General features: G+C 38.3%; 1 protein-coding gene across 7 annotated transcripts in view; it reads left to right on the top strand.

Annotated features, from left to right (window-relative positions):
- MINPP1 (multiple inositol-polyphosphate phosphatase 1) overlaps window positions 1-26,855 on the top strand; it is a 41,786-nt gene that overhangs the window by 1,632 nt on the left and 13,299 nt on the right. Inside the window, exons 2-7 of one of the 7 annotated variants that reach the window (XR_011382385.1) lie at window positions 1,109-1,306; window positions 7,169-7,266; window positions 11,811-11,944; window positions 15,023-15,136; window positions 22,484-22,522; window positions 23,446-23,527. Coding sequence is in view for 5 of the 7 variants with exons in the window: in XM_051823317.2 (XP_051679277.2) it covers window positions 1,109-1,306; window positions 7,169-7,266; window positions 11,811-11,944; window positions 15,023-15,136; window positions 22,484-22,522 (583 nt within the window). In the remaining 2 variants the exon portion in view is untranslated. The remainder of the gene's footprint in view (window positions 1-1,108; window positions 1,307-7,168; window positions 7,267-11,810; window positions 11,945-15,022; window positions 15,137-22,483; window positions 22,523-23,445; window positions 23,528-26,855) is intronic. The other 6 variants (XR_011382386.1, XM_051823317.2, XM_017348780.3 and 3 more) reach the window with 6 other exon arrangements.

Genomic DNA, 26,855 nt, shown 5'->3' with positions numbered 1-26,855 from the left:
TATATCCACGGGCTTTTGAGGGAGGCCACTGAATGAGAGTTTGTATTAGAAACAGAACAATGCCTTTGTTTCTGTTTAAAGAGCAGTAGTTAGATAAAAACAAGGATGAAATATCTAGACCCACTCAGGAATCACAGTTTGAGGCCACAGAAAAGGATGACAAAATTCTCGTTTTCCTACTCAAGATAATTTTTGAAGAACTGTAATCCAGTTAGTAATTAAACTGGGCAGAAATTCCATTTCTGGGGACATAATTAGACATCTCTTTTTTTTCTTTTTTTGCACACATATCTGACTCATCAACACAATGGTGTTAACTATATTTTTCTCATGTTATGTACAGAAATTATATACCTGGTATTCTCATGAGAAATTATTAGCAGATATCCCAGCAATTGAATGATTATGAATGTTTTTCCAATATATATTTGTTGTTGAATTGGGGAAATAACGTTAATTTACTAAATTCTAAATGGAAAGTTATCTGGAAGCTTCAGTTAAAGAATAAACCAAATCAAAAGCACTTAGCACAGTGAAACACAGTCAACTGAAACATTAATGTGTTTTGTGCTGTTGTCTGTGGTTTTGGCACAAAGCTCAATCTTTTGTAAAGTTAAACAGGGTTAGGAAAGTTAATTGAGAAAATAAAATACTATATTTAGACTTGTGTTTGAAATATTAAAACAGATCTAATCTCTTGAATTCTTTTTAACTTTGGAGTTGGAAACTTTGCTAATTTTTAGTTTGCTTTGTGAAGTTTTCTGTGCTTTCTGAAGTTTACTGTCTTAGCAGTTTTATGCTTCTCTGACTTCTAATTTTTCTATAAAAATTTTATTATAAAAATCATTTCAATTGCCTTTATTTCATTGCACAGTTTTTTATAACACATTATTAATATATATACTTGATGCTCTCTTTAGTCATTTTAGCATATTCTCATGCTTCATAATTACTGTAAACGAGAGATAATTTCACTCTTTTTCCAGCATAAACTTATACATGCAGATTAAATTGTATTCATTTTTCACACTTGAAACAAAATTTTAAATAATTTGAAATTGTCATTTATGTGAATGATTTACACCTATGTAAACTTTTTTCCTTTCAGATATGGAGTGTGGACCTCCAAGGATTAATGATAAATTGATGAGATTCTTTGATCATTGTGAGAAGTTTTTAACTGAAGTGGAAAGGAATGCTACGGCTCTTTATCACGTAGAAGCCTTCAAAACTGGACCAGAAATGCAGAACATTTTAAAAAAAGTTGCAGCTACTTTGCAAGTGCCAGTAAATGATTTAAATGCAGGTATTGTGCTTATTATCTGTCATTTGAACTTTGGTTTAAATAATTTTGAACTATGAAAATCACAAAATAAGAAAATAGTTATCCTTTTTGAGGCCAATTTATGTTAAGAAAATAAGGAGTCAGGAAAAGTGTATACCTCATGCTTTGCTATATTTACACTCACATTCTTTGACTTTTGTAAATTGATATAGAAGATTCTTGCTGTACTGGATTTTTTTGGAGGACTCAGATTCTAAGTATAAAGCAAGCATTTTTTTTAGATTATCTCTTCATAAAGTGATACAAGTAGAAAAATCAGGGCCATCATTGTGGCTTACCAGTTAAGCTGCCATCTGTGATGCTGGCATCCTGTTTGGACACTGGTTTGAGTCCTGGCTGCTCCACCTCCAATCCAGCTCCCTGCTAGTGACCTGGGAAAGCAAAGGAAATTGGCCTAAGTGCTGCTTGGGCCCCTGTACCCATGCGGGAAACCTGGATAAAGCTCCTGGCTTTGGCCTGACCCTGTCCTGGTCGTTGTAGCCATTTGGAAAATAAACTAGTGAAAGGAAGATCTCTCTGTCTCTCCCTGTCTCTGTAACTTAGCCTTTCAAATTAATAAATCTTTTTTAAAAATAGGGAAATCATAGCCTAATATGTGAGAAGGATAAGTTTTTACAAAGTGAAAAGTAGAGGCATATGTCTTTTGAGGGTTTCATTTACAGAGATGCTGAGTTAATCAGTCATAACAAAAGGTATTGCAGTGATTGAGCTGTGTAATTTGTCATCCAAATTGTGACCCTTTGAGGGTAAAATAGAACACTGATAATAATTATACTGGGAAGGCAGCTAGAAAACTAGGGCACATGGTCTCCTAGCAATGGGAAATTAAGAAAATAAGATATATTTCTGTTTCCTAGCAATTTGTTATCTGTAGAGCAAATGTCGACATATGTAAATGGCTGGATTTCATTATGTTCTGAATCATTTTCCAGAAGACTAGAAGTAGGACATGTTGAGGGGAAAATAGATTAGAATCTATCCGTCTTGGAGCCTGGATGCTTCAGAAGGATCAAAACATGAAGACGTTGCGGGCTGGCGTTGTGTTGTCACAGGTAAACCGCCACCTGCGATGCTGGCATCCCATATGGGTTCTGGTTTGAGTCCCAGCTACTCCACTCCTGATCCAACTTCCTGCTAATGTGCCTGGGAAAGCAATGGGAGGTATCCCAAGTGTTTGGGCCCCTGCACCCAAGTGGGAGACCAAGAAGAAGCTCCTGCTTTGTTCTGGTCCAGCCCTGGCTGTTGGTGCCATTTAGGGAGTAAACCAGTGGATAGAAGATTGATCTCTCTGTCTCTTCCTCTCTCATAACTCTGCTTTTCAAATAAATAAAACTAATTTTTTTTTTATAAAAAGGAATATGCCTAGACTAGTATTTGAAATTTTTTTTTCTTTCCCTAGACTGGCTATACATTCAGGTCACCTCTAGAGCTTTAAAAATTATGTATTTTATTGTGAAATATAGATAAGAATGAAGTCTAATGTACTGAATATATATTCACAGTTTAGTTTTACCAAATTTTAACATTATGTTTCAGTTAAAATTGAGGTCCAGGAGTGGGCGTTTGGCTTAGCAGTTAAGCATCACTGGGCTAAGAATCCTGGAGTGCCTGGGTTCATGTCCAGGCCCTGCTTCCACTCTTGATGCCTGCTATTGCACTCTGGGAGACAACTGGTGATGGCTCCAGTACTTTTGGGTCCTTGTCACCAGGTAGGAGACCTGGTTTGAGTTCCTACCTCCTAGATTTGGCCTGGCCAGTCCCAGCTGTTGTTTGTATTTGGAAAGTGAACCAGCAGGTGGGAGATCTGTGACACTATGCCTTTCAAGTGAATAAAAAGGAAATTGAGGCCCTGTAGTTCCTTTCCTGGATTTCCTTCTTTTTTCTCCACAGGTATTCAGCATCACAAATTGAGTGCTTAAATTATACCAGGCCAGTTTCTGTGTGTTTCTGAACATAAATGGGATGTAGTTGTTCAGATATTTAATCTTTTGAGGTAACAGTAGTCAAGTGTATGATTCTGAAATTTGATTTTTTTATGCACCACTTTTTGTTTTTTATTTAATGTTTTTGATTCTAGCCCTAAGTTTAGAATACTCTTATACAACTGTATTGGTATCTAGTCATTATTCTCTCAGTGAGCATTTAGATCGTTGAAAAAGATTTTTTTGTAAAATATTTTTAAGTCTTTGAAAACAGGCAAAGAATTTTTATTTTGTTAATGGGAACTGAGAGCAACTTCTTTTTGGAGAAAATATATGCATAAGTGGTTGAAATTGTGCATTCTGGATTGTTTGTGTTTGTATCTTGACCTTACTCTAGTATTGACCAACGGATTTTTAGCAACTTCCTTAATGTTTCAATGCCGTAGTTTGCTTCTTTATAAAATGGGTATAGGAAATACTCTTAACCTCAGAGGATCATTGAAAGGATTATATGTGATTAATTCTTTCAAAGCATTTAGTGCAGTACTTGGCATAGAAACTGCTCAGTAAATATTTGAGCTATTTGAATATCTTTTTTATTTACATAGATGTGTGATATAGTGAATATTTTCTGTAATTTATTTTTATGTAACAGTGTATGTCTATACATACAGACCTGTCACATTCTTTCAAATTATATGTAATTTCATAGGATATATGACTTAATTTTTGGTTCAATGCAGTAAAAACCTATCAGATTTTACTGCTATTAGAGGCTGGAGCTAATACAATCCAAATTCTTTTTATAAGAAACTAATTTCTTACTGAAGTTTTTTCTAGTTTTTAGCTCTGTCAAATGATTGTTGCAGTGAACATTCTTGTAGTCTGTTATTTACACTTGAGAATTTCTCTAGAAGATATGTAGTTGTAATTATTGTATTAACACTGATGAATATTTGAATATTTGTTTTCTGAAGGTATAGTAAAAATTATATCAACAGTTTGAGAATCATCATTTTTGCATATCTCATCCAACAGTAAATGTTAGTAATTTTAATTTTTCCAAATTTAATGAAAAATAGCATTTAGCTTTCATTTGTATTTAAAAATGGACATTTTTTCTATGTTTATTAGATATTTGGTTGCTTCTGAGACTTGCATCTTCCTAACATTACCTATTTTCTTTTGGGTTATTTGTTTATCTCATTGATCATAAGTACCCATTATGTGTTATGAATATATTAACTCTATACCTTTTAATTCTGCCTGACAAAAGATTAGTTCTTATTGTATATTCCTAATATTTTCTCTTAATTTGTTGCTTAGCTTAGGTGTATTTATGGTGCTTTTGATTGATGTTTACATCTTTTATGTAGTCCAATCTTTCTTTTCATTATGACTTTTATTATTTTGTCTAGAAATCCTCTCTTATCCCCATATTATTATATTTTTCTATTGTCTTCCTTTATATTTTTAATATCTAAATCTGATTCATCTGAGATATTTTTGGTGTCCCAAAATATTGATCAAGAAGTCAGAAGAGGGGACCGACGTGTTGGTACAGCATGTTAAACAGCCACTTGTGGCACTAGAATCTCATATTGGAGTGCCAGTTCAAGTCCTGGCTGTTCTTCCAGTCCAGCTTATGCTAATGTGCCTGGGAAGGCACTGGAGAATGACCTAATTGCTTGAGCCCCTGCCACCCACATGAGAGATCCAGATGGAGTTCTGGGCCGCTGGCTTTGGCCTGGACCAGCCTCGGCTGTTGCAGCCATTTGGGATGGAAGATCTTGATATCTGGCTCTCTTTTTTTCCTTCAGTATATAAAAAAATCTTGCAAATCTAAAAAAAAAAAAAATCAAAATGAATCAGAGCTATAACTTGCCAACTAAATAGTTTAACCTGCATATTTTGTAGGTGGGAACACTGAGACTCAAACATCCTGAATGGCTTTCCCAGAATAATAAATGGTACAATTAGGACTCATAACCTCAGTCTTAATCTCAAGCTTTTTTTTTTCCTCTATACTTCAAAGAGTTTTTTTGCTGAACTCCTGTTTAGTCAGTTTCTTTTTGATTAAAGAATACACTATTGGGCCTGACTTTCATAGTTTCAGAACTTGAACTTTGAGTCTAAATGGGCCAAGAGCTTTCATCTGCTATACATGGTACTTATTCTAGGTATTGGAATCATGAAACCTTTCTGTTATATAGACAAAAGTTTCTTTAAATTATATTTATTTTGAAAGACAGTGGCAGAGAACTAAGAGAAGAAGGATATCTTATTTTTTTTTAAGATTTTATTTATTTATTCGGCAGATGGAGTTACAGAGAGAGAGAGACAGAAAGGTCTTCCTTCCATGGATTCACTCCCCAAATGGTCGCCACAGCCAGCACCGCGCCAATCCAAAGCCAGGAGCCAGGCGCTTCTTCCTGGTCTCTCACGCGGGTGCAGGGGTCCAAGAACTTGGGCCATCCTCCACTGCCCTCCTGGGCCACAGCAGAGAGCTGGACTGGAAGAGGAGCTACCAGGACTAGAACCTGGCGCCCATATGAGATGCAAGTACCACAGGCAGAGGATTAACCAAGTGAGCCACGGCACTGGCCCCCAAAGGATATCTTCTAACCATTGATTCACTTCCCATCCTCATGGGTGGCTGGAACCCACATACTTGAGCTATCATCAGTACCCTCCTGGGATGTGTGTTAGCAAAAAGTTGGATCAAAAGCAGAGGTAGACTCCATTCCAGACACTTTGATATGGGATACAGGCATCCCAGGTGATGGCTTAATATGACTTAACAAGCTGTGCCACAGTGCCCACCCCTAAACAAAATTTTTGAATGGCTTTTGTGTATATTCCCAAAGAAATACACTTTTTTGTACTATATACTGCATCAGGGGAATTATTTAAACTCAGTGTTCAAAGCATGTAATCTCAATTAGTTTTTGATTAAAAATTTGTTTTTCATTGAAATGGAAGAAAAGCAATAATAATGAGGAAAAAGCAATGGAGTCAACTCCTGCAGTTGACTCCTGTATCTCTGGCATTAAGTATCATCCACTTCTCACTGACTAGAGAGCAGCAATGATTTTATTTCTACCAGCACTACCTTTTGCAGCCCAAGCACTCGTTTCTTTATCCCTTGTCTTCAATACCAGTGTATCCAAAGGTAATATAATCAATAAATTAGCAGTGTAAAAATCCCAGGTACTACTTCTGAAATTGTCTATGCAGCTTGAAAAACGGATGCTGCTACCATCTTTCTTTCCCTTTTAGTGTGTTCTTATTTTTCTCTGTGACTCTTTGTTTCACCTTTCTCTTGCCCCCTCACTTACCTCTGCTCTTTCTTTGTCTCTGTTTTCTACAGTCATCTTTTCCCTTTCATGCCCTTTTCTTTATACTTCCTCGTCATAATAATTATGATGGGAATTGTATAGTTTTAAAAGGTGTTCAATAAATGTGTTCCTGATTTTCAGGTTAGGGACTAAAGCCTTTAATTTAGCTTTCCTTCTCTAGCCCTCTAAATTTCACAAGTCAAGTTTTACATAGTAAATCCTTGGACTAAATTTTTTGTTGGACTTGCTAGGCAAATATGCTCTTAATAAAAAAAAAACTTTTAAAAATGTAATGTTACTGTTTACAGAAAGGTTTTTAGTTTCATTGAAATCTGTGCCTCCTCAAGTATGTTCTGGATAGTTCCACTTCTACACCTTTAAATGGTACAGAGCAAGTCTTTTAACTCTTTGATAGCTGGGAAAACCCAAGTAGTTTCTTTTCCAAAGCAGGGATACCCAGTTTCTTCAGCTGTGCCATACATGGACTTCTATAGATATTTAGCCTTTAAAAATTGCATGAACTAATAACCCACACATTTTTACCTGTTTTTTTCCTCCCCCAGATTTAATTCAGGTAGCTTTTTTTACCTGTTCATTTGACCTGGCAATTAAAGGTGTTAAGTCTCCTTGGTGTGATGTTTTTGACATAGACGATGCAAGGGTAAGTATTACTTTTGCAGTCTTTTTTCATTTTTTTATGTGTTTTTGTTGTATTGTTACTTGAAGCCACTTTTCTGAAAATAAGAGTTAGGGAGCATACACTGTCTAATGACTAGCTCCCGATTTTCATTCAAGAGGTTGAAGTATTCAAGTGAGTCTCACCTATTTGCAAGCAGTTTTTGTTCGTAAAACGCTGGAAAACATTTTTCCATGGTTATTGAATTTCTAGTTTCACACAATTAAAAATGTGTTTAACCCATCGCCATTTTTTTCCCATTTATTTTCCACTATTTTTATTATAAAAGTAATTTCCGTTATTTTTCCACCATTTTACTGGTGGAAGGGGTTGTAGAGATGGTGTAATCCCAATACTTCTTTTTATACGAAGTCAGAACTCAAGAGTGGATTAATGATTTTCTGAAGACTTAACTGTTTGTTTGTGACAATTTTCCCGAGAATTGAGTTCTGTGTTCCACCTGGTGGTGGCAGTAATCCATTTATAATTCCTGCCTACCTACTTCATTTCCCTTTTTTTCTCCTCATTGGTGTATCTCTGACTTATAGCCTCTGATGGCTGTAAGAGAGGTAAATTCTGGTCAGTTCTGGAGTGCTGGACCAGAGAGATAGGGTAAGAGAATGTTAGTTAAGCAATTTTAAGTTTGGATCATTCAGGATATGGACTTGTGAAACGTTAGTTATCCTTTGTGTACATGTAAAACCTTCATTATGTCATATGGAAATTGATTATCAGCTTCAAAATTTATTTTCAAAGTTTGAGAAGAAGCATACTGTTTGCCAGATAGAGCAGAACTCTTAAGCTGAGAGGTAATTTACTACCTTTTGTGTGAAAGTAAACAGGAGGTTTATGTTGTCACTCAGGGACTTCAGGTATCAGCAGCAGATCAAAGGTAATAATGTGATTACTGTGTCAGTGTGAGGGTGGAGCTTACATGGCGACTTGGAAGAGAGGGGAAGGTCCCTCTGGGTGGTTGCTGTAGGATGCTGAGGACCACAGTAAGGAAGAATATTGTATTTTCCTTCAGTGTTCTTGATTCTGGGGGCCTCCTTTTTCCCTAACCAGATACCCATTATCCTTGTCATTTCTGTCCATAATGCACTACTTCAGAAACTTCCTGGTCTTCCCTCTTTTGAAGTACTTTGTGCTTAGGGTGATCATGTAATTTATGTTCTGAATTGGGACACTTTTAAAACTGAAAGGGGCGCTGCTGATAATTATGTCTGTATAGATATAAACTGAGACTTATGATTGCCACTCGTATCACAATACCTCCTTTTCTCCCTACTCAGGTTGCTTCCTGGGGAAAAAATTAGTTGAAGTGATTTTCTATATTGTGTAACGATGGATATTTGCAAGAGGGAAATTTGCCTTTTGACCAAACTTCTTGATTTTTTTATTTTATTTGAGAGTCAGAGTTACACAGAGAGAGGAGAGGCAGAGAGACAGAGAGAGAGGTCTTCCATCCGAAGGTTCACTCTCCAGTTGGCCATAACTGCTGGAACTGTGCCAGTCTGAAGCCAGGAGCTTCTTACGGGTCTCCCATGCAGGTGCAGGGGCCCAGGGATTTGGGCCATCTTCCACTGCTTTTCCAGGCCATAACAGAGAGCTGGATTGGAAGTGGAGCAGCCGGGTCTCGAACCAGCGCCCATATGGGATGCTGGCGCTTCAGGCCAGGGCGTTAACCCACTGTGCCACAGTGCCAGCCTCATGACCAAACTTCTTACTTGCCCAGTTACTCTAGTTGTTTAAGTATTGGGGGTAAGATTCACCTACCTATCTCCCATCTGTTCCTTTCTTGTTCTGAGTAGCTATATTTGTGTGTCCTATTTATTCTGAAGATTAGCAACTTCTAGTTTAAGTGCAGCCTGCTTTCACTGCAGTGACAATATGTTTCTCAGGCTATAGACGGTCTCTGCTTATCCATCCTCTTGTCACCTAGTTGTATATGTACAGTTGTTAAATGCCTCCCCCCATTTTGCCACATTTGCTTTATCTCTCTAAGCTATTATTTTAGTTTTTGTGCTGTTGTAACAAATTACTATAGACATAGTGGCCTAAAACAATGCAAATTTATTATCTATAGAGTTCTGGAGGTCACAAGTCCAAAATGAGGGTTGAATAATGGCAGAAATATTCTTTTGTAGGCTGTAGGAAAAGATCCATAGCTTGCCTTTCTAGTCCCTGGAGATCACTTGTATTCCTTTATCACTTAAGTCTCTGCAAAGTAGGTGTATCTCTAACCCTGACTGTACTTCCTGCCGTAGAAGGAGTTTTGTGATTTCACTGGGCCTACCTGCATGGTCCAGGGTACTCTCTCCATCTCAAAATCCATAGCTGATCAGTTGTAAATTCCTTTTTATCGTGTAGCATATTCATAGGACATCCAGGGATTAACATGGAGACAAATGGGAAACACTTACTCTGTCCACTATGTATATATAATCTTTTTTAAAGAGATTTATTTTATTTATTGGAAGATTTATTTATTTATTGAAAGAGATACAGAGAGAGGTAGAACCAGAGAGAGACAGAGGTCTTCCATCCAGTGGTTCACTCCCCAAATGACCACAGCAGCCAGAGCTGAGCTGATCCAAAGCCAGGAGCTTCTCACGTGGTTGCAGGGGCCCAAGGACTTGGGCCATCTTCTACTGCTTTCCCAGGTCATAGCAGAGAGCTGGATTGGAAGAGGAGCAGCTAGGACTTGAACCAGCACCCATATGGTGCCAGCACTGCAGACTGGAGCCCTAACCCACTGCACTACAGTGCCAGCCCCTCAACATTTTTTTAAAAGATTTGTTTATTTATTTGAAAGGCAGAATTACAGAAAGAAGAGGCAGAGAGAGAGAGAGAAGTAGGTAGGTAGGTCGGTCATCCATCTGCTGGTTCACTCCCCAGATAACCAAGACAGCCGGAGCTGTGCTGATCTGGAGCCAGGAGCTTCCTCTGCATCTCCCATAAGGGTGCAAGGGCCCAAGGACTTGGGCCATCTTCCACTGCTCCCAGGCCACAGCAGAGAGCTGGATCAGAAGTGGAGCATCCAGGATTTGAAACAGCACCCGTATGGGATGCTGGCACTGCAGGTGGTGGCTTTACTCACTATGCCACAGTGCCAGCCCCCTCAACATTTTGTTGTTATTGGATGCTTAGCCCATAAATGCTGGCCCCTCATTTTGATTTTTAGCTTCTCTATAGCTAGCTAACAGAGATGAGTAGATATCCAGAAAGGAGCAAGATTCCTTCAAGTTTAGTTACTCTCCTCTGTGATCCTTTATGCATATGAAAAGACTGACTGACTGTCAAGCCTTGTAGTAGTGTTCATACAGCCCAGGGTGGCTCCCCTTAGACTTCATTCACATTGTTTCAAGGGAAGGATTGCTGCTTTTGCTCCTCCAGGTGTTCCATGTGCTTTAAAGAGGTGTATTCTGCTGGTTTTAAGATAAAAAATGGTGGTGTTTTTTTTTTTTTTTTTTTTTTTTTTTTTTTTTTTTTTTAAATTTGAAAGGCAAAGAGACAGAGATAGAAGTCTGCCATCTAGTTCACAGACTTATGGGACTGCTGCATAACTTACTCTTGATATTCTGCCCTGCTGATTGCCTTTAATGCTTCACAAACTGAGATCTGACTCCTCAGGTTGTGATCGGTGTATGTGTTTAGGTAATAAGTGGTATTACTGTGTTTATTATTCTTAACCCACTCTTTTTTCATTCAGAAGTATTTCTTGAAAATCTTTCCATGTCAGTTATTTCAATATGTAACTTTTTGGTAACTGTAGAGTACTGCATAGAATATGGATATCTTACTTTATTTAACAGGTACTTACTAATGGAATTCAGCTGTTTCCAGGAAATTTTTAACTCCTGTAAACACTGCTATCATAAGATATTCTTGTTTCTCTGTAAATATTACTATATAAGAAGTGGAATTAAATTGATTAGAGTATGTGTGTTTTCATAGACTTCGCTGACTTACTCTCTAGTATGTCTATACCAGTGTACTTTGCTTTCAACAGTACTTACATATCATGTCTTTGATATGCTTTTACCAGTACTTTTGCCAAACTGATAAGTGAACCAAAGTAACGCTTTTTTTTGTCTTCTCAGAATTCTTAAAAATTCCCAATTCACTAATGGTATCTTTCTGTGCTGTAATAAATATCATTCTGTGTATTTTTTTTCTGTTTCTTTCTCATCTTAATATAATTTTAGATGGAAAGGGTGATGAGTGCCTGTTCAGTCTCCTGAACTCTCTTGGATGCTGGGTTATTGGCTGTGTGGATTTACTAACTTGCTTTTGCTCGCAAGCCTCGGCGTTCTTCTGATTGAAATATGTGATGCAGCAGTAATCTCTGTCATGGATTGTCAGGGGCAGCTCTTATATGCTTGAGATGATATAAATAAATCCATGAATATGAAAGGTCTGATGTCTTTTGTGCAAAATGGTAGACAGTGTAGCCTTTTTTTTTTGACAGGATAATTATTAAATTTGGAAATCTGTGTATTGAAATGTTTTTTAAATTTTTTTTTCAGGTATTAGAATATTTAAATGACCTGAAACAGTACTGGAAAAGAGGACATGGCTATACTATTAATAGTCGATCCAGTTGCACCTTGTTTCAGGATATCTTCCAGCACTTAGACAAAGCAGTTGAACAGAAGCAAAGGTAAAATTTTGGAAGTACATTTGGAGTTCACTACAAAACTTCTGGAAAATCATTTATAATGAATGATAAAAATAGTTTTTGCTTGTGATTTAAAAAATATTTTAATAATTGATACTGCTCAAACAGTATGATTTGCTTGTAATCATACTGCTTATTGTTTTCTGGGATTTTGCATAAAACCCTAGTTCATTTTTACAACAGCACAATAATCTGAATATGCTAGTTTATATTATCTACTCTTGTCAGGGGGCATTTAGTTTATATTTTCTGCTGTTACAAAAATATAATTATGAACCTTCTTGTATGTAGCTGTTGGTTTGAATGCTAAATATTTTTGCTTTAAAGGAGAGTTTCTCATCAAAAGGCCTTTGTTAACATTCATTCTTCTAAACATTTTTCAGTTTTTCTTGACTTGAACTTTTTGTAGAACTTCAATCCCATTTTATTTTATTTTAGATTTATTTATTTGAAAGGCAGAGGTACAGAGGGAGAGGCAGAGAGAGAGAGAGAGCGATCTTCCATCCACTCCAGTTGGCCAATGACCGGGGTTGGACTGGGCCAAAACCAAGAGCCAGGAGTTTCATCCAGGTCTCCAACGTGGGTGCAGAGGCCCTAGCACTTGGGTCGCCTGCTGCTGCTTTCCCAAGCACATTAGGGGGCTGGATCAGAAGTGGAATAGCTGGGACTTGAACCAACGCCCATATGGGATGCTGGCATCACAGGTGGCAGCTTTACCTGCTCCACTACAATGCTGCCCCATCCCATTTTATTTGACAGGTTTATGTAAAGGCTTATACCTTTATGATTAGAAACAAAAATCATACTATAAAAATTAAGACAAAAAGACCAGAGATGGTATATTTACTGAGTTTTCAGCACTCAGTTTTACTTATTTTGGTATATATTTTTTTGAGGAATTTTGTTGGGTTTGATGGGAGGTAGACAAATAAAAAAAGATTGAGGTTTTACTTTCTGCAAGAAACTTTTGTGGGGATTCTGTTCAAGTTGATTGCCTTCTTTGGATAGTAGTTAACTTTTTTATGCTTAATAGTTTATGATCCTTAGACTTTGTGAGATGACAGATCTTTACTGTTTGTTCATTATTTATCTCACTGTTGAATGTGAAGTATAATAAAATTGTGTCAGGGAAATTTTTAAATAACTTTTGCTGAGATTACTATTACAGTTTGATTCTATGTTTAAGATGTAAGTAAGAAGCTTAGTATTGGTATTTTTGTACACTGAAAACTGTAAAACATTACGGAGAAAAATTGAAGATGACCCCCCCCCAAATGAAGAGAGATACCGTTTTTATGGATTGTACAAACACAAATTAATAATCTTGTGTGCAATCCCAATTAAAATCCCAGTAAGTTTCTTAGCTAGCTCTAAAATACCCAGAAATTTAAAGGACCAAGCAGAGTTAAAGCAATTTAAAAAATAGCCAAAAGGGCTTGTAATAGCTAGCTTCAAAACTTGCTTAATGACAGCATAACATATGAAAACTTAGGGGATACAGCAAAAGCAGTGTTAAAAGGAAAGTTTATAGCAATTGGTGCCTACATCAAGAAATTAGAAGGCCACCAAATAAATGTGCTATCAGTGCATCTGAAGGATCTAAAAAAACAACAGCAAACCAAACCCAAAACTAGTAGGAGAAAATTAAAATTAGAGAAGAAAAACTTACTGCAGCAGGCACTGTGGCATAGCGGGTAAAGCCACCGCCTGCAGTGCTGGCATCCCATATGGGTGCTGGTTCAAGTCCCATCTGCTCCACTTCTGATCCAGCTCTCTGCTATGACCTGGGAAAACAGTAGAATGTGGCCCAAGTCCTTGGACCCCTGCACCGCATGGAGACCCGGAAGAAGCTCCTGGCTTCAGATCGGCATAGCTCTGGCCATTGAGTCATCTGGGGAGTGAACCATCAGATGGAAGACCTCTCTCTGTGTGTCTCTGCTTCTGCCTGTCTGAAACTCTGCCTCTCAAATAAAAAAATCTTAAAAAAAACCTTACAGATCCAGTCATAGTCAGTAGATCAATAGAACAGAATAAAGAAATAAACTCAGGTATTTGTGTATGTATATGTATATATAGAGACAGACAGATGGATGTATATGGATATATGTTTGTATATGTGCTGAGGTAATGCACCTAGGGAAATGGTAGTCTTTTCAACAAATTGTACTAGGACACTTAGCTAGTCATATGTTTATAAAAAATGAGACCATTGCTTCACACTATGCATAAAAAGGAATCATAGATTTAAATGTAAAATGTGAAACTAAAACTTTAAGAAGAGTAAAACTTTAAGAAGAGTAAAATTTTAAGAAGAGCAAAGACCTAAATATAAAAGCCAAAACTGTAATACTCTCAGAAGAAAATAGGGGCAAATCTTTATGACCTCAGATTAGGTGAAGATTTCTTAATTTAACACCAAATTGGAAAAATGGACTTCATCAAAATTAAGAACCCTCCTCAGTTGGCAGAAAACAAAAAGCAATGTCCTAGGTATTGTTGAGATGTAAAGAAACTGGAAACCTCATAAATTGTTGGCAGGAGTGTAAAAATATAATGCCATTTTGGTGAAGTTTGGCTGTTTTTAAAAAAACTTAGACATATGAAGGTCCTTCAAAATGTTCATGGGAAAACATAAATATAAGTGTGTTTTTGTGCAAAAATGTTTTTGAAGTCCATGAGCACTTTCTTTCATAATACATATTTTCTCTGAAGTTTTTGAAGACCTTTTGTACATCCATCCCTGTGACTTAAAAATTCCACTTCTGGGTATCTGAATATGAATACATATGTCTATACAATGATTTTTATGAGACTATTTACAGCAATATTATTTGTGTTAACTAAAAACTCTAAACAGTTCCAGTGTTCATCCACTGATAAATGAGTAAACATAGTGAGTTGCAAGCATGTGATGGAATACTGCTAAGCAACTAGATAGAATGAACTGCTAATAAATAACCAAATGGATGACTTCAAAAACATTTATAGTAACAAATGACTGAGTGTTGGATGATTCCAATTATTTAAATTTTTTTGAGATTGATTTATTTTATTTGAAAGGCAAAGATACAGAGAGAGAGAGACAAAGAGCTTCTATCCGCTGGTTCACTCCCCAAATGGCCACAACTATGCCAGACTGAAGCCAGGAGCCAGGAGCTTCTTCAGGTCTCCCATGTGAGTGCAGAGGCCTGAGCACTTGGGCCATTTTCTGCTGCTTTCCTAGGCACATTAGCAGGGAGCTGGATTAGAAGTAGAGCATCCAGGACTTGAACCTGTGCCTACATAAGATGCTGGAACTGCAGGCAGCAGCTTAATTTGCTGCATCACAATGCTGGCCCTGATTATTTAAAATCTCTAAGAAGGAAAATCTTTAAAGACTAAAGCAGATCAGTGGTTGCCAGAGTCTGGAGGTGGGAGCAGGATCAGGAATTGACAACAGATGGGTACAGGGAACTTTATAGAGTGCTAAAAATATTCCCCACACGATGCTGGTGAAGATTACATGCACAAATGTGTACATTTATTAAAACATCTGCCTGTACTCATACAATTAAAAACAGTGATTTTTATGGTAATATATTATACTTCAATAAAACTTCTAAAACAGTGTGGTCTTTAAGAAAAGTGAAAGGGGAAAAAGAATGAAATGACATTTTTGTAAAAATGGAAAAAATTTTGAGGGGAGGCTTTGTTGCACATAGTGTGTTAAGCCACTGTTTGGAATGCTGCCCTATCGGAGTGCCTGGGATTGAGTCCCACTTCAGCTTCCAAACTAGCTTCCAGCTAATGCTCTTGGGGAGCAGCAGATGGTGGCTCAAGTATTAGGCTCCCTGCCACCCATGTGGGAGACCTGGGTAGAGTTCCTGGCTCTTTGCTTTGGCCTGGCCCAGCCTTGGCTTTTGGTGAATGAACCAGCAAATGAAAGAGCTCTGTCTCTCTTTGTCTATCCTCTGTCATGTTACCTTTAAAATAAATAATCATCACCACCCCCTTTTTTTTAGTGAAGAAAACGTTTTAAGAATTTTGTCATTTGAGAGGCTGTTGTTACCATTGTGACGAAGTGGGTAAAGCTGCCACCTGCGATGCCAGCATTTCATATGGTGGCTGGTTTGTGTCCTTGCTGCTCCACTTCTAATCCAGCCCCCTGTTAATGGCCTGGAAAAGCAGCAAAGTGTGGCCCAAGTGTTTGGGCCCCTGCCATCCATGTGGGAGACCCGGATGAAGCTTCTGGCTTCAGATTGTCCCAGTCTTGGCCATTTGGGGAGTGGACCAGTGGATGGAATATTCATTCCCCCCCCCCCACTCTGACTTTCAAATAAACAAATCATTTTTTAAGAGTTTGATCATTCATAAAAATTGAATCTTTCCTTGAAGTATTTGCCAGGATGGCTCCATAATGCTTATGACATGGTGTTGAAATGCTTTAAAATTATCAATTCACTTCCCTAACTTGAGGGAATATACTGGAAAATAATTGAATTTTTGAAAAGTTAAGTATATTATAGAGATACTGGGACATAATTTTAAATAGTTTAATTGAGAAATAATTCATGTTATATGAATGTAGTTTACCCATTTAAGCAGACAATTAAGTGTTTTTAGTATATTCAAAATTATTGAACCATCAGCACTATCTAAGTTGAGAACATTTTCTTTATCGCAAAAAAATACCCAGACCCATTAGCCATCACATCCTTTTTCCCTTAGTTCCCTCATAGCCTGGAAATCTCTAATCTCTCTTCTGTCTCTGTGGAATTACCTTCTCTGGACATTTCATATAAATGGAATTGTATAATATGTGTTTCTTTGTGACTGGCTTTTTTGACAGCATAATGTTTTTAAGGTTTATTCATGTTGTAGCATGTATCATTCCTTTTTCGTGGCTGAATAATATTTCATTGTTTGAAAATATTATGTGTTCATCATTTGGACATTTCAGCTATGTTTATTTTTTGGCTGTTGTGAATAATGCTTCTTTGAATATTTGCATACAAGTTTTTGACTGAACATGTTTTCATTTTGCTTGGGAGTTTGGAAGTAGAATTTCAAGAGGAGGCAGTCATTAATTTTGATGGTTAGTGATTGTTAAAGAATTAGTTAAAACTGCAGATTTATAGCACATTCCTCACTTGCCCTGGTTCCTGGACATGGTCAGAAGTGAAACATTCTAATTTGAGGTTGACCTGTTTGTAGCAATCCACATTGTCTGTTGGAAAGTTTTGTTTGTTTTGCTTTTATCTTGAATTTCCAACTTTTATTATTATTTGCTTGTCTCACCCACAAGTGAAGTATGGAAGGAAGAATGAAACTACTTGAGTACTTCATTATGTTAGGAAGTACCTGACTGTGTTTTTTGTATCATTAGAAACTAGTAAGGCTAACTTTCATGCTTGCCATATGAGATCAATACAGTAATATACTGCTAGAGGCAATGTGATACAGTAGGTAGATGCTTGGTTGAAGTCCTGATTTTGCTTTTTTAATACCGCAGGTTCCTAACTTTGGAAAAGGGAAATATCTCACTTGATTGATGGTTGTGCTAATCAAAGGAGAGGATATCTATTAAAGTACTCGGTATAATATAGCATTATTACTGTGAATGAATTTTTTTTAACTTTTATTTAATGAATATAAATTTCCAAAGTACGATTTATGGATTACAATGGCTTCCCCCACATACCGTCCCTCCCACCCACTACCCTCCCCTTTCCCACTCCCTCTCCCCTTCCATTCACATCAAGATTCATTTTCGATTATCTTAATATACAGAAGATCAGCTTAGTATACATTAAGTAAGGATTTCAACAGTTTGCTCCCACACAGAAACATAAAGTGAAAAATAATAGATGATTTTTTTTAAATGATGATGAAATCAGATCAGACCTATTGTCATGTTTAATCCCATTGAGAGTCAAGTTGGGAATTGATAATTTCTTTTTTCTTTTTTTTTTTTTTTTACAGAGGATCAGTTTAGTATTCATTAAGTAAAGATTTCAACGGTTTGCACCCCCATAGAAACACAAAGTGAAATATATTGTTTGAGTACTCATTATAGCATTAAATCTCAATACACAGCGCATTAAGGACAGAGATCCTACATGAGGAGTAAGTGCACAGTGACTCCTGTTGTTGACTTTACCAATTGACACTCCTGTCTATGGCATCAGTAGTCTCCCTATGCTCCAGTCATGAGTTTCCAAGGCTATGGAAGTCCTCTGAGTTCTCCGACTCTTATCTTGTTTAGACAAGGTCATAGTCAAAGTGGAGGTTCTCTCCTCCCTTCAGAGAAAGGTACCTCCTTCTTTGAAAACCTGTTCTTTCCACTGGGATCTCACTCGCAGAGATCTTTTGCCAGAGTGTCTTGGCTTTCCATGCCTGAAATACTCTCATGGGCTTTTCAGCCAGATCCGAATGGCTTTAGGGCTGATTCTGAGGCCAGAGTGCTATTTAGGACATCTGCCATTCTATGAGTCTGCTGAGTATCTCACTTCCCATGTTGGATCACTCTCCCCTTTATTTATTCCATCGGTTAGTGTTAGCAGGTACTAGACTTGTTTATGTGCTCCCTTTGACTCTTAGTCCTTTCATTATGATCAATTGTGAACTGAAATTGATCACTTGGAATAGTGAGATGGCATTGGCACATGCCACCTTGATGGGATTGAATTGGAATCCCCTGGTATGTTTTTAACTCTATCATTTGGGGCAAGTCAGCTTGAGCATGTCCCAAATTATACATCTCTTCCCTCTCTTATTCCCACTCTTATGTTTAACAGGGATCACATTTCAGTTAATTTTTAACACTTAAGAATAACTGTGTATTAATTACAGAATTAAACCAGTCATATTAAGTAGAACAGACAAAAAAACTACTAAGAGGGATAATGTATTAAGTTGTTCATTAACAGTCAGGGCTATGCTGATCAAGTCACTGTTTCCCATAGTGTCCATTTCACTTCAGGAGGTTTCCTTTTTGGTGTTCAGTCAGTTGAATTTTTTTTTTTTTTTTTTATGACAGGCAGAGTTAGAGAGAAAGAGACTCTGCCTCGGTTTTCTTTCTTTTTTTTTCTTTCTTTTTTTTTTTTTTTTGGACAGCCAGAGTTAGACAGTGAGAGAGACAGAGAGTCAGACAGAAAGGTCTTCCTTCCGTTGGTTCACTCGCCAAATGGCCGCTACGGCTGGCATGCTGTGCTGATCTGAAGCCAGGAGCCAGGTGCTTCCTCCTGGTCTCCCATGCAGGTGCAGGGCCCAAGCACTTGGGCCATTCTCCACTGCCTTCCAAGGCCACAGCAGAGAGCTGGCCTGGAAGAGGAGCAACCGGGACAGAATCTGGCACCCCAGCCGGGACTAGAACCCAGAGTACCAGCACCGCAGGCGGAGGATTATCCAAGTGAGCCGTGGCGCCAGCCGAATGAATTCTTTAGTCAAAACATGTCTTTAGATTTTTTTTCAGAGTTCACTCACCCCTATTTTCTCTGTAACTATTCAGATATTTTTTTAAAAAAGTACTCTGTAGAACATATTTTCTTCAAATTTTCGTGATCTTGAGCTCATCTTTTTTTTTTTCCCCCACAGGCAGAGTTAGACAGTGAGAGAGAGAGAGGGATGGAGAGAAACGTCTTCCCTTTCCATTGGTTCACCCCCCAAATGGCTGCTACAGCCGGTGCTGTGTTGATCCGAAGCCAGGAACCAGGTGCTTCCTCCTGGTCTCCCATGCAATTGGTATTTTTTTTTCCTAGTAAGGATCTGGGAACTGAAGTAGAAAAATGGCATATCTGTACAGGACTGGGGAAAGTCATGATGCTGAAATGTCAAGGCAGTGAGGGGGGTCAGGCAAGGCAGTGAATGTATTTTTCATTTCTTTTTATTGTTTATATTCTGAATGGCTTGAAAATTAATTTTTAACACATTGTGGAAATGTGTGAGCATTTAATTCAGCAAGTGAGGATAAAACGTGAGTGGTTAGCCTGAAGGCCGTATAGATGAGGATGCTCTGGAAAGCCTCTGGTAAATCCCATCCAGTCCAACTCTGGCCACAAGGGTGACTTACGGCTGCAAGTAGCTGAGGAGTACAAGGGGTGCAGCTAGCTTCAGGAAAGGCTGAATCCAGGGGTTCAGATAATGTCACTAGGGCTGTCTTTCTCATCCCTGACTCTTCTTTTTTAAAATTTCATCTTGCCTTTTGTTGTACTGGCTTCTACTGTGTGTGTGTGTGTGTGTGTGTGTGTGTGTGTGTGTAGCAGTAGTTGCCTTTAAATATTTAAACACACAAAGATAAGACTTTTTTTTATTTTTTATTTTTTTTAACAGGCAGAGTTAGACAGAGAGAGAGAGACAGAGAGAAAGGTCTTCCTTTTTCCATTGGTTCACCCCCCAAATGGCCACCACGGCCGGCGCGTTGCGGCCAGCGCACTGTGTCGATCCGAAGCCAGGAGCCAGGTACTTCCTCCTGGTCTCCCATGCAGGTGCAAGGCACAAGGACCTGGGCCATCTTCCACTGCCTTCCCGGGCCACAGCAGAGAGCTGGACTGGAAGAGGAGCAACCAGGACAGAATCCGGTGCCCCAACTGGGACTAGAACCCGGGATGCTGGTGCCGCAGGTGGAGGATTAGCCTAGTGAGCCGCGGTGCCGGCCCTTGAGTTCGTCTATTAAACTAATTTTGTTTATATTGAAAGATGGGGAAAATGTTTATACCTTTTGGGTTATTTCTCCTTCATTTGTAAAACTGAAAAGAAAATTCATTCAATATTTTTAGTATGCCAGGCAATGTTTTAGGATATGTCGATAACTAAGGCAAAGTTATTGCACCTGTGACTTTTACAATCTCAAGATAGAAGAGGTGTTTTATAAAAGCATGTTTATGTAAGATTGTGAAAGTTAAAGGAAGGAAAGTCTATTGACTGTTTAAAACCAGAAGTTGTGGGACCAGTGCTGTGGTGTAGCGGTTAATGCTGCTGCCTACAGTGCCAGCATCCCATATGGGCATTGGTTGGAGTCCTGGCTGCTCCACTTCCCATCCACCTCCCTGCTAATATGCCTGGGAAAGAAGTGGAAGATGGCCCAACTGCTTGGGCACCTATACCCACTTGGGAAACCTGGAAGAAGCTCCAGGTTCCTGGCTTTAAATAGGCACAGCTCCAGCCATTGCAGCCATTAGAGGAGTGGACCAGTGGATGAAGACCTCCCTCTTTCTCTGCCTTTCTGTAACCCTGCCTTTCCAATAAATAAATAACTGTTTTTTAAAAAGAGAAAGAGACCAGAAGTTGTTTTAGTCTTTGCCTCTTGCTCTGAGAAAGGAAAGTAATTCAGCAATGATAGTGAAGAAACTGGCAGGTGATTTCACAACTTGACTGTCTGTACTAAAGACTGATGAGGATTTTCAGTTATTTATTTAGTTGAATCAAGACTAACTCTTCTTAAAATAATGAAGGAAAGTGTGCTTAGAGACTTTCATCTGATTTCTCCCTGAAAAACAGTTGGTGCTGAACAATGCTGTGAGGCATACTTTTGAAGAAACCAATATATGCTTAGCAAATGTGCGGTAGTTTTTTTTTTTTTTTTTTTTTTTTTTAATTAATAGACTTTATTTTTTGTTCACAGCAAAACCAAGTAGAAAATACAGAGTTCCCACATACCACACACAGCCTCCCTCACCATGGAGGTGGTGCACAGTATGATAGAATGGTAGTTTTAACAGAGTGTTTTATCTTTGTATTTGTTCCTGATCTGTTTTATCAAAACATTAACTTTTTTCTTACATGATTGTTAAAGTCCTTTTTTGTTAACAATAACTCAGATTTTCTTAAATGCCCCTACTCAGGGGCATTTTTCCAGTATAATTTATTTTTTATTTATTTATCTGAGAGGTAGAGTTACAAACAGTGAGAGGGAGAGACAGAAAGGTCTTCCGTCCATTGGTTCACTCTCCAAATGGCCACAATGGCCGGAGCTTTGCCGATCCGAAGCAAGGAGCCAGGAGCTTCCTCCCAGTCTCCCACGCGGGTACAGGGGCTCAAGGAGTTGGGCCCTATTCTACTGCTTTCCTAGGCCACAGCAGAGAGCTGGATGAGAAGAGGAGCAACCAGGACTAGAACTGGTGCCCATATGGGATGCTGACACTGCAGGCAGAGGATTAACTTACTGCGCCATGGCGCCAACCCCTCCACTATAATTTTTATAACATAATTTTACTTCACAGAAAAATTAAATATCACAATTAATATTATTGACAAATGTCAACATTTCAGTTACATATGAATAGCTCTCTAAATTCAAAGTCTTTAATTTTTATTAGGATCTTGGCTTTTATTTTCTTCCTTTAAACTATCCTTACAGTGGTGGGATTAAAGTTGAAACCAGTGAATTTGCTACCTTTGTAAACATAAACTGTTACTGCTGTTTAAGCAGCTGTGATTAGGAAAAGCAGTTGAATTTACAAAAGAAATGAGATAGCTCTGCATTTTATTTTCTTCTCCCTTCCCCTGTTATCTCTGCTAATATTTTTTTTTTTACCATTTTAGATTAGAGAAATTCAGCAACTTGCTTCCTGTTTTCTCAAAGTAAGACTTTTAAGACTATAATTACTTGCTTCCTGAGATCTTCTGTTCAGTCAGGAATATTTCCAGATACCAAAATTAATTGCTATGAGTAATATTTATATTACAGTCATTAAATGACTCACATTAACCTTTTTTTTTTAACCTTTTCATCAGTTCTGAAATCTTTGGTGTTTTCAGATTTTGTAATTGAATAAGGATATCTTTTTTAGATTGTGTAGTCCTGTGTTCTAACATAAGGTGGCAGCATTGAAATAATGTTCAGTGGCATAATAAATGTGTAGCTGTTTTGGTCAGTTATCTCATTATAAAGAGAGGAACTTGGTCCTTTAAGTTTTTAGAAATGTGTGCAGATTCTAGGTCTTCTTGCTACAACTTTATGATGTCAGGGTTCCATGAATTTTAACCAGGAGTACCAGGAATCTCTCCTAGTATAAGTTGCTGAGAACTACTGCCTAAATAATGTAAAAATTTAAATAACTGTCCTGGCTATATTTGAGCTCAGGTTCAAATGTGCAGTTGCTTTTGGGTAGGTAAGTTTTGATTCCCACTAGGTTGTAGATTTGTCTAAGACATTGTTGCCTCAGTACCTAGAACAATGCATGTGATATAGTTGGTGCTTCCTGTATGTAGTGAAGGAGTATCTACCATTTCTCTGTCTCTCTTACAGTTCTATTGTAGTTGATGTTTCTGTCATCTTCCAAGAAATCCAAGCCACAAATCTACAAATCATTCTTGGCTCCAGCTTCTGCATCTTCTTTATCTCTCATTACATTTTTCCTTTCCAGTTTATGTCAGTACCTTTTACTTTCCTTCATCCTAGTTGCTACCACCTTAGTTCATATTAGTGAACAGTGGCTGTCTTTTCAGTGCTTCCTGATTTCAGTGGTAACTCCTACTCTCCTCAAATACTGTCTGTTTTCTAGGATGTGGATCTGATTGTATCTGAATCCTGCATAGATCATACCATGACTCCCCATTGACTACCAGGATGCAGTCCTCTCACAGGTTTTATGATATTTTGCTGTGCTTTCTGAAGGTGACATTGATGATAGTGATTTTTTTTTTTAAAGATTTGAAAGACAGTCACAGGCCGGCGCTGCGGCTCACTTGGCTAATCATCTGCTTGCAGCGCCAGCACCCCGGGTTCTAGTCCCGGTTGGGGTGCCAGATTCTGTCCTGGTTGCTCCTCTTCCAGTCCAGCTCTCTGCTGTGGCCTGGGAAGGCAGTGGAGGATGGCCCAAGTGCTTGGGCCCTGCACCCGCATGGGAGACCGGGAGAAGCACCTGGCTCCTGGCTTCAGATCAGCACAGTGTGTGGGCCATAGCGGCCATTTGGGGAGTGAACCAATGGAAAAAGAAGACCTTTCTCTCTGTCTCTCTCTCTCTCACTGTCTAACTCTGCCTGTCAAAAAACAAAACAAAACAAAACAAAAAATCACAGAGAGGTGGTAGAGACAGAGTTCTTCCATCCACTGGTTCACTCCCCAAATGGCCGCAATGGTGGGAACTGAGCCTATCTGAAGCTAGAAGCCAGAAGCTTTTCCTGGGTGCAGGGACCCAAGGACTTGGGCCATCCTCCATTGCTTTCCCAGGTCATAGCAGAAAGCTGGAACAGAAGAGGAGCAGCCAGGACACAAACTGGTACCCATATGGGATGCTGGTGCTGCAAGTGGAGACAGCCTGTTACACCACAGTGTCAGCCTCCAATAGTGACTTTTTTTGTTTTTTGACAGGCAGAGTTAGACAATGAGAGAGAGAGAGAGAGAGAAAGGTCTTCCTTTTTTCTGTTGGTTCACCCCCCAAGTGGCCGCTACGGCCAGCACATTGCGCCGATCCAAAGCCAAGAGCCAGGTACTTCCTCCTGGTCTCCCATGTGGGTGCAGGGCCCAAGGACCTGGGCCATCCTCCACTGCCCTCCTGGGCCACAGCAGAGAGCTGGACTTGAAGAGGAGCAACCAGGACAGAATCCGGCACCCAACCGGGACTAGAACCTCGGGTGCTGGCGCCACAGGTGGAGGATTAGCCTAGTGAGCTGCGGCGCCGGCCAAATAGTGACTTTTAAAATATGTTAAAGGTTACTAATTTAGTTCATTAATTGTTTTTGGCAAATTTTACTTAGCACATTTCAAAATGATCAAGATGTAAGAGAGTGAGGGATGTGGGAAGTATCATTATGTTCTTAAAACTGTATATATGAAATACATAAACACATGAAATCTGTTCCTTTTATATAAATTATTAAGAAAAAATATTTATAAAATATATGTACAGTTTTAAGAACAATTAAGATGGGTATTTGGCATAGTTGTAAAATCTCCATTTGGAACACCCACATCCTAAATTGGAGTGTCTGGGTTCAAGTTCCAGCTGTACTGCTTTTTTTTTTTTTTTAAAGATTTATTTTATTTATTTGAAAGAGTTACAGAGAGAGGTAGAGACAGAGAGAGAGGTCTTCCATCCGATGGTTCACTCCCCCATCGTCCACTGCTATCCAAGGCCATAACAGAGAGCTGGATCAGAAGAGGAGCAGCCGGGACTAGAACCAGCGCCCATACGGGATGCTTGCGCTTCAGGCCAGTGCGTTAACCCGCTGGGCCACAGCGCCAGCCCTCCAGCTGTACTTCTGATTTCTATTTCTGGCATATGCATACCCTGGGACACAGCAGGTGATGGTTCAAGTTGCTGCCACCGATGTGAGTTCTTGGCTCCTAACTTTGGCTTGAGCCTGCTCGGGCTGTTGGAGGCATTTGGGGAGTCAACCAACAAGTTGGAACTCTCTCTGTCTTGTCTTTCTCTGTCTCTTGAATAATTTTTTTTAAAGGAACAATTATAAAGTGAACAGTTACATATATATTAACCAGGTCAAGAAATGGAACACCTAGTACACCTCTTGGTACAACTTTCAGTATATTAAGAAAGAATATCATACAATTCTGCCTTTATATTAATGGAACCCTACTGTATGTGTTGTTTTACCTTCTTTCACTCAGTATGGTATTTGCTTATTAAATGCATATTATTGTGGATAGCCAAAAGTTGTTTAACTTTAGTGTATTGTTATATTAATTATTCATTATTTCTACAGTTATTTTCCCTTCATACATATTTTTACTTATCTATTACTGAATTGTGTCCAACTTTTTTAGAATCACTTTCACATTTATTTCCATATCTATTTTTGCCATATTTGGGGAGTATGCCTATTCTTCATTGGTCCCAAGAGCAGAACCAGGAGACAAATCTTGTTTCACTTGACATGCACACATGTCCCATGATTTTTATTAATTATTGTTGATCCATAGTTTCATTTTTTCATTAACTGCTAGCACCATCTGACAATCACACAGGTAGAATTTGGTTGGAGAAGAATGATTAGAATATTCTGCAAGGAAGAGTATGGAGCAAGACTTGTGTGGGACTGAAAATGGGAGTGTTTGGGGGATGCTAAGTAAATTAATTTGATGGTTTGAATTGAGCAACATTTGTAAATAAGTCGTGCTAGGTACGGTTTTACCTGTGCCTCACCCATCAGAGTGTACTTGGCCTGTCTTGTAGATGCTGGCTTAAAACTTTTATTATTTCTCTCTTAATGTTTTTGTTGGCTTAAACATAGGTTTTGTGGGTTGTGAGATTAGTATGTAGACATCTCTCTCCTTAGTTAGGATACTGGCAGATAATATCTATTAATTTTTTAAGTTGGGCATATCTATTTAAATACAGAGCTTTTCTCAAGTTATTTTTGAGTATCCACTATGTTCAGATTATTATGTAGGTATAGACAGTAGAGGTTGTAGAAGTAGATGAATATATTTAAATTATCGCAAAAAACTTATGTCCATTTCAGAGGACTTATATAATAGCACTAAACAGGTAAAAACAGAAGTGATAAGGGAGGGTTCACTTGAACTACAGGGTTTGTTAAGGGTTTTATGGGAAAAATAGTGAAAAGGTTCATTAAGGGTTTTATGGGAAAAAATAGTGAAACTGTTCGTGAAAGGTTTTAAGGGAAAAATAGCCAAAGATTTTTTTACTAATCTCAACAAATCAGATCAGTCCTTAGTGTTTATTTTGGTGTAATTTTTTTACTGTTATTTTGAGGTATAATTGATATAATACTTCAAAAGTGAGCTGTACGTATTTACAGTGGGCAGTTTGATGTGTTTTTAACATATGTATACACTCATGAAATGGTCACCACATCAAAATCATCTTCTCCAAATATTTCTTTGTTTCCATTTTTAACTTTTAATTTCTAATCCATTTCCCATTCCCATTCTGAGCAACTGCTGATTTGCTTTCTGGCACTATAGATTACTCTATACTTTTTAGAATTT

The sequence above is a fragment of the Oryctolagus cuniculus genome, chromosome 15, assembly GCF_964237555.1.
Source record: "Oryctolagus cuniculus chromosome 15, mOryCun1.1, whole genome shotgun sequence".
Classification (NCBI taxonomy): domain Eukaryota; kingdom Metazoa; phylum Chordata; class Mammalia; order Lagomorpha; family Leporidae; genus Oryctolagus; species Oryctolagus cuniculus.
The sequence above is the reverse complement of the archived record's forward strand: the minus strand, read 5'-3'. Positions and strand labels throughout refer to the sequence as shown.